The sequence below is a fragment of the Cetorhinus maximus genome, chromosome 33 (genome assembly GCF_964194155.1).
Source record: "Cetorhinus maximus chromosome 33, sCetMax3.hap1.1, whole genome shotgun sequence".
Taxonomy (NCBI): Eukaryota; Metazoa; Chordata; class Chondrichthyes; order Lamniformes; family Cetorhinidae; genus Cetorhinus; species Cetorhinus maximus.
In genome coordinates this window covers 9,845,067-9,861,154 of record NC_135911.1, presented here as the reverse complement: position 1 = coordinate 9,861,154, position 16,088 = coordinate 9,845,067, and the positions used below count along the sequence as shown (strand labels likewise).

General features: G+C 46.8%; 1 protein-coding gene across 1 annotated transcript; it reads right to left on the bottom strand.

Moving 5' to 3' along the window:
- Window positions 1–2,493: 2,493 nt before the first annotated feature.
- Window positions 2,494–14,455, bottom strand: LOC144671558 (interferon-induced protein 44-like). The gene is made up of 7 exons (XM_078533511.1): window positions 14,353–14,455; window positions 11,386–11,431; window positions 11,055–11,256; window positions 10,462–10,599; window positions 3,618–3,780; window positions 3,432–3,529; window positions 2,494–2,753 (listed from the first exon to the last, which is right to left on the bottom strand). Exons 1-7 carry the CDS (start codon window positions 14,453–14,455, stop codon window positions 2,589–2,591), a joined length of 915 nt encoding a protein of 304 aa, XP_078389637.1. The 3' UTR covers window positions 2,494–2,588.
- Between the last annotated feature and the right edge of the window lie 1,633 nt (window positions 14,456–16,088).

Sequence of the window (16,088 nt, the reverse complement as noted above, 5' to 3'; positions counted from 1 at the left end):
TTTTATTTGGAGGAACTGAGACAAGTTTAAGGAGAAATTGTTCAGTGAGAGTATAAGTTCAGCCAGGCGGAGGAGAGTGGTGGTGGATGGGGCTTGTTCGGGCCTCTGTTTGAGGAAGAAGCCGAGAGCCCTCAGATCATCCTGCTGGGGGATGGAGGTGAAGAGGGATTGGACGTCCATAGTGAAGAGGAGGCAGTTAGGGGCAGGGAACTGGAAATTGTTGATATGACGTAGGACATCAGAGGAATCACAGATGTAGGTGGGAAGAGACTGAGCAAGGGGAGAGAGAACGGAGCCAAGTTAGGAAGAAATGAGTTCCGTGGGGCAGGAACAGGCTGACATGATCGTTCTATAGAGACAGTCCTGTTTGTGGATTTTGGGAAAGAGGTAGAAGCGGGCTTTCCGGGGTTGGGAGGCTGAAGTTGGAAGATGTGAAGGGAAGATCTCCAGAGGAGATGAGGTCAGTGAAAGTCCTGGAAACAATGGCTTGATGTTCGGTGGTGGGGTCACGGTCCAGGGGGAGGTAGGAGGAAGAGTCTGAGAGTTGGCGCTCAGCCTCTGCAATGTAGAGGTCAGTACGCCAGACAACAACAGCACCACCTTTATCGGCAGGTTTGATAACAAAGTCAGGGTTGGACCTGAGGGAACGCAGTGCAGTAAGTTCAGAAGGAGACAGGTTAGAGTGGGTGAGAGGAGCAGAGATTTTGAGACGGCCAATGTCACACCAACAGTTCTCAATGAAAAGATCACATTCTGCTTTCTTACCGTTGCCACTATCAGCACCTTTTTTAGCCCTTACCACTTCCATTAACACTCCCTTTGTCCCTTTGTTTATGATACCTTTGTCAAACTCTCCTTTGCTCCCACCTATCGCTGGCCTTCTGTCCAGCTTCAGCACCCCCCTTAAACAGTATAGCTTTAATCACATTTCTACTTCTTTGTAGCTCTGAAGAAGTGTTATACGGACTCCAAATGTCAACTCTGTTCTTCTCTCCACAGATGCTGTCAGACTTGCTGAGTTTTTCCAGCATTTTCTGTTTTTGTTTTACACCAAGTCCTGTTCACCCAATCTCCCTATTGTTCACTGACCAACAGCAGCTCCTGGTTAAGCAACACTTTGATTTTAAAATCTTCGTCTTTGTTTTCAAATCCCACCATGGATTTTCCCCTCCCTAACCTCTTTGAACCTCACAGCCCTCCAAGGTTCTGCACGCCTCTAATTCTATCCTCTTGAGCATTACTGATTTTAATTGCCTCATCATTAATGGCTGTGCCTTCAGTTCCCTAGCCCTAACCACTGGCATTTCCTCCCTAAATTTCTCTGCCTATCTACCTTTCTTTTCTTCTTTAAGACATTCCATAAAGCCCACTTCCTTGACTAAGCTTTTGGATATCTGGCCTAATATCTCCTTATGTGGTTCTGATCTTGTGAAATGCCTAGGGGCATTTTGTTATGATAAAAATGCTACATCAATGCGAGTTGATGTTGTTCTGATGGTGATTAAAGAGAAAATAACTGGAGACAGTTGGTACTCAAGAAAATAAAGTTAAAGGATATCTTTGATATCTAGTGGGTGTTTTGGTAGAGACAGCAAGGCCCAATAGTATTTGTTGTTTGAATAAACATGGCAAAACCATTTGTGTACCAGATACATTGAAGCCTGTGTCCCTTGTGCTCGTGGGAGTGAAGATGGGACAGTATTGGTGGAACAACCAAGGTGGGAGACAGTAAGTGTTTTAATGGGGACACATTCACCAAAAATGAGGAGGATCATTGAGATGATTTTAAAGCTGCAGAAAGCTCAATGTCTGAGAACTATCCACCCAGAACCCACTGCCAACCCAGTTTTTTCTATTAGGGGGCAATAGACAAAACAAACCTAATCAAAAGCAACAGGTTAGTGAACCGCACAGCAACTACATTTTCAAAAGAACACTGACTAGTTAAGAGTGACTTCAGTTAATTTGGAGAGACTGGAGAAGCTGCAGTGATTCTCCTTAGAGCAGAGAAGCATAAGGAGAGATTTAATACTAGCATTCAAAATCATGAGGGCTTTCGCTAGAGTAAATAGGGAGAAAATATTTCCAATGGCAAGAGCGCTGGTAACCAAAGAGATGCTCAGACTTGGGATAATTACTCAAAGCTCAGGGGGAAAGATGAGGAGAATTTTTTTTTAACACCGAGTTCTTGTGATCTGGAGCATGCTGCCTGTAAGGGCGGTGGAAGCAGATTCAGGAGTAACTTTCAAAAGGGAATTGAATAAGTACTTGAAAAGGAGAAAGTTGCAGGAGCAAATGGTAATGCAACTGATTGGATATTTCTTTCAAAGAGCTAGTACAGGACAATACACTGAATGGCCTCCTTCGTACTGATTGGCTCTATGACCACATCTGCTGGAAAGATGCACAGAGAGTAAATACATCTGATCCTCACATATCAACCACCCTTTACCTAACATTCTACTTCTACAAAACAATTCAGAAGATAATGGATTTTCATGTTGTGTCATTTAAAGTGAACTAAGTCGGTCATTATGATAGAGAAATAGGATTTGTTACACAGTTCTATGTAAGATTAGGTGTATTCATTATTTTGCTGTTCTGTGGTGTTCATTTATGTTTCTGACCATAGTTTCCAATGCGTGCAAAATGAGCACACATCTGGTCTGATCTATCGTATCGCCCTTCCATTTATTCGAAATGGCAAATAAGCTGCGCTGCTCCATCCCAGTATCTTCTGACAACTTTTCAAACTAAGAGAAAAAGAAGAGAGGGTGAGAGAGAGGCAGGTTATAAAAATTATAAACTAGTCATGCCGATCATATTTCTGGATCACAAATCTCAACTCATACTCAACTGAAAAACAGACTATCTGGCCATTTATCTAATTTCGATCCATGGGAGCTTGCTGCGCACAAATTGTCTCTTGTGTTTTCCATATTATAACAGTGGCTGTACTTTATTGGTTGTCAAGAGCTTTGGGACACCCTGAGTTGTGAAAAGTGCTACATACAGACCAGTCTATACAAATATGTGACTGCCAATTTCTGCATAAACAGCAAATGAAGTAATTCATTTCATAATCTGGACTTTTCAGTCTACAATGAGGGATAAATATTGGCAAGGACACAGGAGAGAATAGTGGCATAAGATCTTCTATGTCCACCTGAGAGGCAGATAGAGCCTCAATTAATCTTCTCACTCAAGTGAAGGCACCTCCAAAAGTTCAGCATTCCCTCAGTACTGCATGGAGTGCCAATCTAATTTAAGTTCATGTTACTGAAGTGGGATGTGTACCCACAACCCACTGAGCCACACTTGAGAAGGCCATGCATGTTCGACTGGCTGCCTGCATTCGTTCAGAGTAAGAGGTCTCAAACTAAATCCTGCCTCCTGTACTGAATGCATTTCAGTAACTCTAGTCCAGTTACCTTCTCCTGCAGTGGCTTGTATTGATAAATGTAATTATTGTATTTCTCTGGTATCCCTAATCGGTCAAATTTGGTCCCAATCACAATCCTGTAAATATCTGAAAAAATATTTGAAAATATGAATGTTAAACATAAAACTGAATGATAACAAAGATTATATCGGCAGAAATTAAAACAGAGACTTACGTTTTTGTACCACAATCATTTGCATGTCCTGAAAGCGTTTCTTCAAATCCCCACTGATGTTGTCTATCGTGTCCAGGTCAACAATGAATGCGACTCCATGAATTATATTTTCTGGAATGACTTGATAATTGCTATCTTCCAAATCAGGATTTAAACCGTGCAACTATAATATAGAGAAAAACGAAATAGCTATTCTAATAGCCACCAATGGCACAAATGTTTACAATGGCTGAACACTAAGGCAAATGTTTATTGGCAGGATTCCCAGTCCTATCAGACACAGCTCATTCACCTCATTCACCAGTGCTACTGAGATCCACATTGCTCCTATCTCAGCGTCAACTTTAGATATCAGTCAGGGTTTCTCTCTCTTTCTCCATCAAACTTTAACTTTGTCTCTTCCTCCCCTGCTCTGCACCTTGCGCCATTTCATTTCCTTCCAAGTCCATTTATATCTTGGTTACTCTGTCCCTGTGTGTAGTCCTTGGTCTTTGTTTTACTGTCTCGGTGTGTTACTCTGGGACTTTACTCCATGTTTCCTGGTTACTCTGTTCCCGTGTGTTACTCTGTTCCTGCATGTTCTTATTAGAATATTTTAAAGTGGCTCAAATGGTTAGGATATCCAAACTTCCCTTGCTCCAGTGCTTTAGCCAGAGAGTTAACATGGAGAAAGGGTGAGAGTGGGGAATGATTTTTGTGTGTGTGCATGAACAAAAAACACTTTGGAAACTTGAAACTTGGCTGGTAAAAGCAGGGATAATCCCAAGATATTCTGTAAGTATATCAATGGGAAGAGGATAACCAGGGAAAGAGTAGGGTCCATAAGGAACCAAGGGGGCAATCTATGGGTGGAGCCAGAGGACATTGCTAGAGTGTTGAATGAATACTTCACATCCACCTTCATCCAAGCGAATGAGGTTGAAGGTATCGAACTCGGGGAGAGAGACTGCGAGATTCTCAAGCAAATTGATATAGGGAGTGACAAGGTATTGGAGGTGTTGGCAGGCTTAAAAGTGGACAAATCTCCAGGTCCGGATGATTTGTGTCCCAGACTGCTGAGGGAGGCAAGGGAGGAGATCGCAGGGGCTCTGATCAAAATTTTTAATTCCTCTCTGGCCACGGGGGAGGTGCCAGAGGACAGCAGCACAGCTAATGTGGTTCCGCTATTTAAGAAGGGTTGTCGATATAAGCCAGGGAACGACAGACCAGTGAGTCTCACGTCAGTGGTAGGGAAACTATTGGAGAAAATTCTGAAGGAGAGAATCTATCTCCACTTGGAGAGGCAAGGTTTGATCAGGGATAGTCAGCATGGCTTTGTCAGAGGGAGGTCATGCCTAACAAATTTGATTGAATTTTTTGAGGAGGTGATCAGGTGTGTAGATGAGGGTAGTGCAGTTGATGTAGTTTATATGGATTTCAGCAAAGCCTTTGACAAGGTCCCACATGGAAGACTTATAAAGAAGGCAAATGCACATGGAATACAGGTTAACTTGATAAGGTGGATTCAAAATTGCTCAGATGTAGGAAACAAAGGATGATGATAGAAGGATGCTTTAGTGACTGGAAGCCAGTGTCCAGTGGTGTACCACAGGGATCTGTGCTGGGTCCCCTATTATTTGTCATTTATATAAACGACATAGATGACTATGTGGGGGGTAGAATTAGTAAGTTTGCGGATGACACAAAGATTGGCCGGTCGGTTAACAGTGAGGTTGAGTGTCTTAGGCTACAGGAAGATATAGACGGGATGGTCAAATGGGCAGATAAGTGGCAGATGGAATTTAACCCTGAGAAGTGTGAGGTGATACACTTTGGAAGGAGTAATTTGACAAGGAAATATTCAATGAACGGTATGACACTAGGTAGTTCTGAGGAACAAAGGGACCTTGGCGTGTGTGTCATACATCTCTGAAGGCAGAGGGGCATGTTAGTGGGGTGGTGAAAAAGGCATATGGGACACTTGTCTTTATCAATCGAGGCATAGATTACAAAAGTAGGGAGGTCATGTTGGAGTTGTATAGAACCTTGGTGAGGCCACAGCTAGAGTACTGTGTGCAGTTCTGGTCACCACATTATAGGAAGGATGTGATTGCACTGGAGGGGGTGCAGAGGAGATTCACAAGGATGTTACCTGGGATGAAACATTTAAGCTATGAAGAGAGGTTGGATAGACTTGGGTTGTTTTTGTTGGAAAAGAGAAGACTGAGGGGCGACCTGATCGAGGTGTACAAGATTATGAGGAGCATGGACAGGGTGGATAGGGAGCAGCTGTTCCCCTTAGCTGAAGGGTCACTCACGAGGGGACATAAGTTCAAGGTGAGGGGCAGGAGGTTTAGGGGGGATGTGAGGAAAATCTTTTTTACCCAGAGGGTGGTGACGGTCTGGAATGCACTGCCTGGGACGGTGCTGGAGGTGGGTTGCCTCACATCCTTAAAAAAGTAGCTGGATGAGCATTTGGCGCGTCATAACATTCAAGGCTGTGGGCCAAGTGCTGGTAAATGGGATTAGGTAAGTAGGTCGGGTGTTTCTCATGTGACGGTGCAGACTCGATGGGCCGAAGGGCCTCTTCTGCACTGTGTGATTCTGGACGTGCCCTAACATCCATCTGCTCCTCACACTCACAGCACAGCACAGCAGTAAGCTTTACACCCACATCTCACAGCTTCCAACTACTTCTAACTGTTCAGCTATGACGAGCATACCACCTTCACACTCTTGACACACTTTGTGCTCTCTTGCATGACAAGGTCCCACATTACAGGAGGCAGCAACAAAAGCAGCAAGGGACAGGGCTCCATGTATCTCCTGAGCTCCTTGTAGGAGATGATACTGTGAGTTATTGGGCCGCAGTGCCTGAGGTTATTGCAACTGATCTTGTCAAGAACATCTAGGATGACTATGTTCCTGCCTTATCCACATTCTCAAACTCCATTTCACCCTCATCCAACTATAAAGTGAAAGCTGTAGATGGTGTGATCATGGACCACTTGCTTTTCTATCCACCCTCCTTTCCGCTCACCCCAACCCTCCCCTCCTGCATTTATACTTTCAGATAGCCAAGAACTGCCACCTGACCAGCCAGTTCAACCTCACTCTGCAGGGGACAAGCAAGATATCTCTGATGAAGATACATGGTCATTTGATGTGACACTCACAACCAACGGTTTACATACTGGCACCGTAGGTACTTTAAAGCGTAGCATAGAGGCGAGATCTACATGTATTGAGTCACTGGGCACGAGGAGGCTGCAGCCAGGCCAGGGGATAGGATGGAATGTGCCAGCTCTCTGCAGAGTCAGATGAGTTCTGCTGCACAGGACTCGGGTGAGGACATCAGCGGGTGGCATTCAGGAAAAGGCTGAGGGACATGCACTCCAAAATACTTGGTGCATTGGCAGCCCTGCCTTTTGTTACTGACATGGTGCTTAGAAGAGTCTATCTCGAATACTGGCACAGGCCTTCCAGCAAAGATCACAGCCCATCTATTCTTGGGTGGAACTGGTGGCCAATCCAGGAGAACTTGTGGACCCAGCCATGCTGTAGTATCTGGTGGCCAATGTCTCAGTTTCCATGGCAGCACAAACAGAGTTCATCCATCATCCCAGTATTGCACTGGAAGCTCAGACTGAAGTGATGAAATCTTTACTTCTTGCCAGGTAAACCCAGCCTGCTGCCATCATGGCTGTAGATCCCAGTGCTCAAAGGGGGTTGCAAGGTCTCACAGCAATCCGACAAACTGTGCTCCAGCTGATTACTGCTATTGATGTGGCATCGCCCCTTGGGAGTGGCAGTAGCTCCGTGCTACACACGTCCTCTCAAAGGATGGCAGCATTCATCCTCCCACCACTGCCATGCTACCATTGTCCTTGCTGCTGCCTGTCACCCATCAAGTCTAGACTGTTGCCGCCTATGTCAAGATGGTGCAGTCCTAAGCCAGGCCCTCAAGGCCCCAGAGATGTTCAAGGACATCCTGCAAGACCATCTGCAAACTACCACATTGAAAGTCAGCCGCCTTTCATCAGACATACTGCAGCTACTGGTTAGCACTGCACAGGGACACCAGACCAGGCAAAGGCACCTGCACAGTGAGGTTTAACTGGCTGGCCCGTGGCAGTTCATGCTTATCTGAAAGTATAAATGCACAAGATAGATATTAAGAGAAAACATAAGGATAACTAGTTGAGCACTATATGTATTAATGGAAGTGTTGTTGAATAAAGTTGGTATGGAATGGGTTTTTAGTGGTGTCTTTTATTTCAGGATTTTAGTCACAAGGACCCTATGATGATCCATAGCAGATGGATGGAAAGATGGGAATTATGAAGTAATGGTGATGTAGGGATGCTTCTTGGAGAACTGGAGTCTGATTAGCCACTCAAGGTTAGCCATTCCGGAGTGATGGTAACCCAGATCCCTCCTCCCTTACTCCTCCTCTTCTTCCTCCTGAGGTGCTAGTCAGAAGTCTGGTGGCATACTCTGCTCCCTCATAAGAATCAAGTTGTGTCACATACAGCGAATCATCACAAATTTAGTGACACACTCTGGTGACTATTGTCGGGCTCCCCTCAAGCAGTCCAGGGAGTGGAACAGTTGTTCAGAGCATTGATGGGCTTTTGCCCACAATGTTCCTGGTGACAACATGGCTGTCATTGTAAACATGTTGTCTATCTATGTTTGGGTGGTGGAGGGAAGTCATGAGGCTCGTGTAGGGTGAGTAACCCTCATCACCAAGTGCAGCCACCTTCTGTCTGATCATGGTGCTTTGACGATAGAGGAAAAGGCTGACTAATGCAGGATAAAAGCGTCATTGCTGCTGCCAGGAGAGCAGCAATTCACCAATATAATGCTCTGTGCATGGTCACACAGCAGCTCACATTAAGGGACCAGTACTCTTTGCCACTTCAGGACATCAACTCATTGAGATGCAGCAGCTGTAGAGTCATGAGTGTGCACTTGATGGCTCCCTGCACCAATGGGAACCCCGCTCCACTGGAAAGGTCACATGCTTGCTCCTCCTGCTTCAAGACAATGAAATCTCTTCTCCCGGTGTACTGAGCCTCTGTGCCCTACTTCATCTGGCGATGCACTGCAAAGGGTGAGATATTGGTGATGACACTGGCTCCAGCCTGGAAGGATCATGAGGTGTGGAAATTGAGGGCCATGGTGACCTTCCTGGGCACTGACAGAGCCATCCACTGGAACCAGGTTCAGGTAGAGGAGGTGACATAGTGCAATGACCACCTGGTCAGTGAATTGTAACCACATCAGACACTGCACCAGGTTAAAGTGAAAGTAAGAGAAATGCTCCCTGAATACCTTGGGTGGATGAGACTTTTGATTGAGAGCTCCCCTTCCTCCTCACTCTGCACAACCTTTCCCTCTCTGCTACCTGTGCTCCTTCTCCCTGTTGTGCTGCAGCCCAAGAGAAACTGTCTGTAACCCCCAAGTGTGATATTAGGCATTCTGCTCACAGGCCATCAAACAGCACTGAACTCCATGGAAAACTCCAGTACCGTTCTCTTCTGAGAGCTCCTCTAACAATACTGAACACACTAACTCTACAGCAGCAAAACCAAGTCGAAAAAACATCACCTGTAAGTCCCATACTGATTCCTTTAAATAGCACTGGTCGGCATCAGGGTTGGGGCCAGCTCGGGCGGGTGGGCGGAGGGGGTGGGGGGTAGATAGTGGTTGGTGGGTGAGTCCCTTGTGAAGTTGAATGCGTGTTCATTTGAAAGTGTTCAACACAAAACATTAACAGGAACTGTGAGGCCCCAAATGGCAGGGCGGGTCAGCATTAGGTGCTGACTGATGTCACAACCTCCCCACCCTACATGCTTCTGGTATGATACACTCACACTAGTGCCTTTCCAAGCTTGGTGTGCCACGCCGTAAGTGACCAGAGGTGGATCAGCTGCCATTTTCTGCAATCCCATAGTGCTGAACCAGTGGCATTAGAAAGCCCAATTTTGTAGCCTTGGACTTTTTTCTCTGTTTCTTTATTACTCTGTTTGTGTGCAATTCTTGGACTTTTCACTGTTTCTTTATTACTCTGCACCCTGTAGGTTGCTCTTGGATTTTTCACTGTGTTTCTTGATGACTCTGTTATTTTGTGTTACACTTGATGTTTCTCTATGATTCCCATTTACTCTGTTCTCATGTTGGGTTTTTCTCAGTGTTTTGATTACTCTGTTTCTGTGTGTTACTACTGGATTTTTCTTCATCTTTCTATTGCTCGGTGTTAGTTATCAACATTTCACCCTATACCTGTATGCTACTGCTGCAACCATTTCTATATGTTCTTAGCCCCTCTGCTCTCATGTGTTACTCTTGAACATTCTTTTATTTCTCAGTTACTCTGTCCCTGTGTTTCTTTTGTCTTTTTCTCAGTTACTCTGCCACTGGGTATAACTAGGACTTTTCTCTATGTTTCCTTGTTACTCTGCTGTTGAGTGTTATTCCTGTGTTTTTATTTATGCTACTCCGTACCTGTGTATTCTGTCCATTTGCTGCCCCTGTGGTTTACTTTACATCTACCTGAGAGGACAGAGTCACTGTTTGGTGTCTCATCTGAAAGACAGCCTCCCAACAAGGCAGCAATCCCTCAGTAATGCACTGGGAACATCAGCCGAGATGACGTGCTCGAGTCAGTGGAATGGGGACTCAAACCCCGTGACCCTCAGTCTAAGAGGGGAGAGTATTACCCCTTGATTCACGGCTGAAGTATAGGAAAAATAATTTCATGCAAATATTGTTCCTTTTACACTCTGAGTGGTTTTGTGAGTTTAATGAGAACCTGTAAAATGATGCACCTTAAATGTGTAAAATAGTTGAGGACACTCACATTGGTTTTTTCTGGGATCCTTCCTTCCAGGATCATCTTTAAAATTTCCTTTGCCTTAACTGCATCATTTATCGCGTTCCAACCGGCTGTGTCCCAAAGCTTTAGTGACTTAGCAAAATATGGCGTGTAGGATCTGAACTGTTCAGGAGTTAAAAAAAAACATAAGTAGATTTAGGGATATGGTAGTTTAGTGGTTATATTACTGGATTAATAATTCAGAACACACCAGTGCAAATCCCACCATGGCCAATTAAGCTTAAATGCAAACCAGAAATAATAAGATGACATTACGTGAATCTGTCATTAAAACACAACTGATTCACAAATGCCCTTTAGAGAAAGGAACCTCTTGTCCTCACTCTGAGTCTATGAGATTCTGGTCCCACACGAACGTTGTTAATCCTTAACTGCTTTCTGAAATGATTCAGCACTCCGCTTAACCGTATCACGCCTGCTGCCAATGGATCAAGAAGAAGGTCAACCCCACCTTATCGGGGCAACTATAGGAAGAAATGGTCAATTAATAGCAGCCTTGCCAGTGATGTTAATAGCGATAGAATTGATTGTGGAAAAAAAACCGAACGACAGATTACCTCGGGCTTGAGAGGGTTGGGATTCAGTCCAGTTGGGACACTGGTTATCGTTTTACTACCTGGATCCAGAGCTGAGAGGATTGTATTAATGGTGGCTGATTTACCAGCCCCCTCCAAGCCGAAGAGTAAGATGTTAATATAGTCCCCACATCCTTTGGGAGGGCTGTAGTCCCACAGCTTGCTCCGAAGCAATTCCAGGAACCTTGCAGAGAAAAAAAAAACAGTACGGGAGAAAAGAGTAAGATCTCGAGGTGAAATTGTTTTCAAAAAAATAATAATTTACGTGAGGTTGTGACCGGTCTGGAAATATTTCGTGATCAAAGCAATTTACTTTGCGTCGATGGTGAGACGATGAACGTCATCCTCCGCCGAGTAAGCTGAAATGAGAATTGAATGTATTAAATACCTTTAAATATGAAAATGGAGTCACAGTAACAGTGTAAAGTTGCTAACTTACTGCCTCCCATGTCTGAATCCACAGCGCAATTCTAAACTGCGACTGTGTCAGGTTGTGAAATTTCAAGCCTATTTCCTAGTTTCACTTTCTGTTTTCCAGTGTTGGGATTGATCACTGCACAAACGCTTTGAACAGAGAGGCAACTACTAAAACACGTTGTTCTCTTTTATAACAAATCCCTCCTCCCCTGCTCAAAGGGTGGGATTTTTCACTGGAGTTGGGCACAGAGGTGGGAATGGGCTCTTCAACTCCCCACTCTGCCCCACCACTCCCAGGGTCCCTACCTTACAGGTGATTCCATAGCAATTATATTTGTCAGGAAATCTTTGGAATAGGTCATTCAATATGCTTTTTCATTTTCACCAGGGCAATTATAGAATCTTACAACACAGAAGGAGACCATTCAGCCCATCATGTCTGTGCTGGCTCTTTGAATGAGTGGCCTAATTTAGACACACACACTCCCTTATAACCTGGCAAATTAGTTCTCTTCAAGAACATGTCCGATTGCCTTTTGAAAGTACCAATAAATTCTGGTTCCACCATGATTTCAGGAAGTGTGTTCCAGACTCTAACCACCCACCTCCCACAACCATGTTAAGAATGGCTCCTCATTTCCCAGATAGTTTGTTTCCTGATTATTGCAAATCTATGATTTCTGGTTAAGGATCCGGTTGTCAGGAAACAATGGATGGAATCTTCCCTTCCCGACATCAGTGAGATTCGTGGCAGGCGAGAGTGGAAAATATGGTGGGGAGCGAGAATTGGTTTCCCGATGTCAGGAAACCAGGTCGGGATCGCCCTCCCCTGACGTTCATGTCCGGCTGATGGCGGGTCGGGTCTCCCGCTGAAGCTCGGCAGGAACCCATTTTGCATCTCATGCATGCTCATTAAAACCCAACAGACCTGAATTGTGCACCCCCACCACACCTTCCACCCCGCCAGTGGGAAATCACACCATTCAATAACCCAACTGGACCCTCGTGGCGAGGGAGAATGTTAAAGGCCTTACCTTAGTCTCCATGCTCTCTGCACCACTGGAGCTGGCTGCAGATGTGCGCGGAAGACGCAAGGGGGGATGTCCAGTGGAGATAAAGTGGGGAGGTGATGGGTGCAAGACAAGAAGGTTGGGGTCCAGAGGAGAAGACTGGGGAGGTCCAGATGCGAACAAGGGGGGTGGTCTGGATAAGAACAAGGGCGGTCCAGATGAGAGAAAGTAGCGGGCTCTAGAAGAGAACAAGGGGATGGTCCGGATGGAGTGGAGGGGAAAAGAGGGCATGAAGGGGAAGGGGAGGAAGGGAGGTGTGATGGGACCAGAGTGTGTTTCAGAGGGAAGGGTCAGTAGAGTCAACGTTGGGATCATGGGGGGAGAACTGGGGGTGCTGGTGATATGAGGGGACGGTGACTGTGAGAGGGGGAAATGGGTTGGTGCAGGGTGGGAAGGTCCAGTTATGGCGAGTACAGATCTCATTATTGAGTGGGACAAGGATGGTAACATGGATCATGGGAGTGGGGAAGATCGGGGTGGGCAGAGGAATGGTGACTGGGGTCAGCTCAGTGGGGAGGTAAGACACATGCAGATTAACAGTGTTAGGATCCAGGGTGATGGGGGGAGGCTCAAGGGTAACCCAAGGGTAACTAAGGGGAAAGTTAAGGGGAACCAATGGTAATGAAGAGAAAAGTGACGTTGATGGTGGTGGGGTGGGTGGTGGGGGAAGTTGGTGGGTGACAGTAGGATGGGTAAAAGGTGGTGGAGATGCACCATCCTGAGACAGAACCAGCTCGAGACAAAGGCAACGCCCTCAATGTCCAAGTGCAAAACATCACTGGGAAGGAGGGTCTCCTCAGGCAAGTGCAGTTCATGTTCAGCACAACTGGACGACTAAAGGGAAGCCTGAATAATCATGTGGAGCCTGTATGACAGCTTTCTCATTTGTTACTCCTCACTATTTGGTGAAGGCCACATGGCACCATGTCTGGCCCAGAGGGTTCTCATGATAACACCATCCCAGCAAGGTGTAGAGTTGCTGTTCACTCTGAGTCACTGACCATTTGCTCCAGAAAGAGTTAAGGAAGAAGGGGCAAATGGAGGGAGGGGGTGTCTACAAGGGGCACACAGGTGAATGGCAGCCAACTGACGCCTGCAAACCTCCATCCTCCCAGGGGTATGGACCTGCCTGACACAGGCTCATGTGGTTAGTCTTTCCGTTGTGACAAGGTCCATTCCCAGAGCCTTGAGCATTGTGGACACCAGCTGATTATTTTGTGAGTGGGAAGCTTCTTGCATATGGCAGTCATCACTCTTGTCAAAGAGCAATGTCTCCATGAGCAGCACCCATTAGGGGGAGGAAGACCCATCCTTGGTCCAGCCCTGGAAGGGGTGCAGTGTGCACAACCATTAAAACCAGCAGCAAGAATGAATCCAGGAGACTTCCAATCGGTGCAAAATAGCACATTTGAAAGTGTAAAAACTATTTACAATCATTGAACACCCATGCCACCTGTGCTCATTCAATATTTTTTAATTTTCCTTACTCTACCGTTACGTCTAGGTGCAGCCCCAACATCCACAGCAGAGGTGGAGAGAGCCTGCTGACTACAGTGCCCTGTTGTCTGTGATGACTTTGGTTGGCCCCACCCTGACTCCTTGAGGAGAAGGGGCACCTGGAGGGAGATCGCGGTGCCCCGCCCCCCCTCTCGTGTACCCTCTGCGAAAGATCACCTATGGCTACAGGGACAGAGTGCAGGTCCGAGTGCATCTTTGACAGAAAGTGGGCATTCGCTAGACCAGGTTCTCCACGGCATCTGCCGTCCTCCCCATCGAAACTTCAATGTGCTCACAGGTCAGAGCCACTACATCAGAGAGCATGTAGATGGACTCCTCCATCTCTTGTGCCACTCTATCGAGGGTGTCTAGCAGCTCTTCCTGATGTTTCCCCTGCATCTCGCTGACACTCCAGCATCCTCTCCATGGCCGCTTCCAGAGGCTCATCATCTGACTCAGACTTAGCAGAGGCCTCTTCCCCAGCAGTCCTCCGAGTGCCAGAGGCCTTGGCTGTCACTGCCCCCTCCTGCTATGGACATGTGTCTCTAAGGTGACCACCTGAGTGTGAGCCTGAGCCTAAACTGGATATATGACCCACCGAGATGTGTGTCTCTGGGCTGGTGGGGGTACAGGCGAATGCTTTGAGAGTTGCACAGGTGAGAAGTCATTCTCATTCTCTTCCAAGATCTCCTGCAGGCTGGAGCGGACTTCAGGTGCGGGGTCTGGCCTCGCCCTCTTCTGCTGGCACCTAGAATGGAGGAGAGAGTGAGTGAATACCTAAGCTGGTTCAAACTTGGTACTCATCAATCGCTTTGATTTTCCGAGGTTGTCTGGATTAAGCATGCTTCCCCACGAGATGGTTGGGAGACATCGACCTTGCTAACGACACAGGCACGGTCATGGTCCTTCCCTGCCAGCTCGGCAGCCTACTGTTCAAGTTGTGTGAGGGGCCCTGAGCTCAGGCATCCCCCTCCTGTCTTCTCTCTCTTGCCCTGTTGTGGGCTGTCTTCTCCTGCATATAGATGGTTGTGAGCACGTATGATGAAAGAGCAGGTTGCAGGCTGCTAATTCTGTAGCTAACAACTGACCTCGTGACTCCCTGAAACCTGACCACCATGTGCACGGCACATGTGAGGAATGAGATGGAATCGTCCCCTCTTGCGTGGATACATGTGGCTCCAAGAACACTCAGGAAGCTGGAAACCATCCAGGACAAAGCAGACTTGACTGACACCACATCCAGCACCCTCAACGTTCAGTCCCTGCACCACCTGTACACAGTGGCAGCAGTGCGTACCATGTACAAGAGGCACTGCAGCAAGTCACCAAGGCTCCTTGAACAGCAGCCTCCAACCCTATGAGCTCTACCAGCGAGAGGACAAGGGCAGCAGATACATGAGAACAGCAGCGCCTGTAATTTGCCATGCATGGCACCCCGCAGCTGTGCCTTCACTATGTCTGGGTGAACCTTGCAGTTCCCTCACGAATAACACAGCACATGGACTGCAGGGGTTCAGTCAGGCAATAGCCCACCATCTTCGCAAAGGCATTTAGGGATGGGCAAGAGAAATGCTGGCCTTGCCAGTGACGCCCAGGTCCCATGGGACAATAAGTGGTGGGTTGGGTTGGAAGGGTAGAAGGTTCACTTACTCTAGCAGCACAGATTAAATCGTTGACCATTTTCTCGCACTGCAGGGTTATACTCTGTGAGCGCTGACCACCCTGGTGACCTCCTCCCAGGCCACAGCGGTCAGCTCAAATGACCTGCTGCAGCTATTCCTAGGGAAGAGAAGTGCCTGTCCCACGGTGTCCAGTAGATGGTCCAGGGATGCGTCGCTGGAGTGGGTAGCCGCGGCTTGCTGTCTCCTGCTCACCCTTTCCTTCTTGCCGTTAATGAAGTCCTGTCCAGGTGCCTTTTAAATATGACACCCGGAAATGACAGCAGGGGGCCCGACTTCCTGCCTGTCCCGCCAAACGTGTGCATATTTAACTAATGAGGCGGGCAGTGCACAATTGCGTGAAAAAGTCAGCT

What these genes read in the sequence shown, in the direction of transcription:
- LOC144671558 (XM_078533511.1), bottom strand. Translation starts at nt 14,455, where the DNA reads ATGCAGGGGAAACATCAGGAAGAGCTGCTAGACACCCTCGATAGAGTG. An exon ending in TGATGTAGTGGCTCTGACCT is followed by an intron (nt 11,432 to 14,352) that starts GTGAGCACATTG and finishes TTCTCATTTCAG; the next exon opens with CTTACTCGGCGGAGGATGAC. An exon ending in ACAAGCCACTGCAGGAGAAG is followed by an intron (nt 2,754 to 3,431) that starts GTAACTGGACTA and finishes TTTTTCTCTTAG; the next exon opens with TTTGAAAAGTTGTCAGAAGA.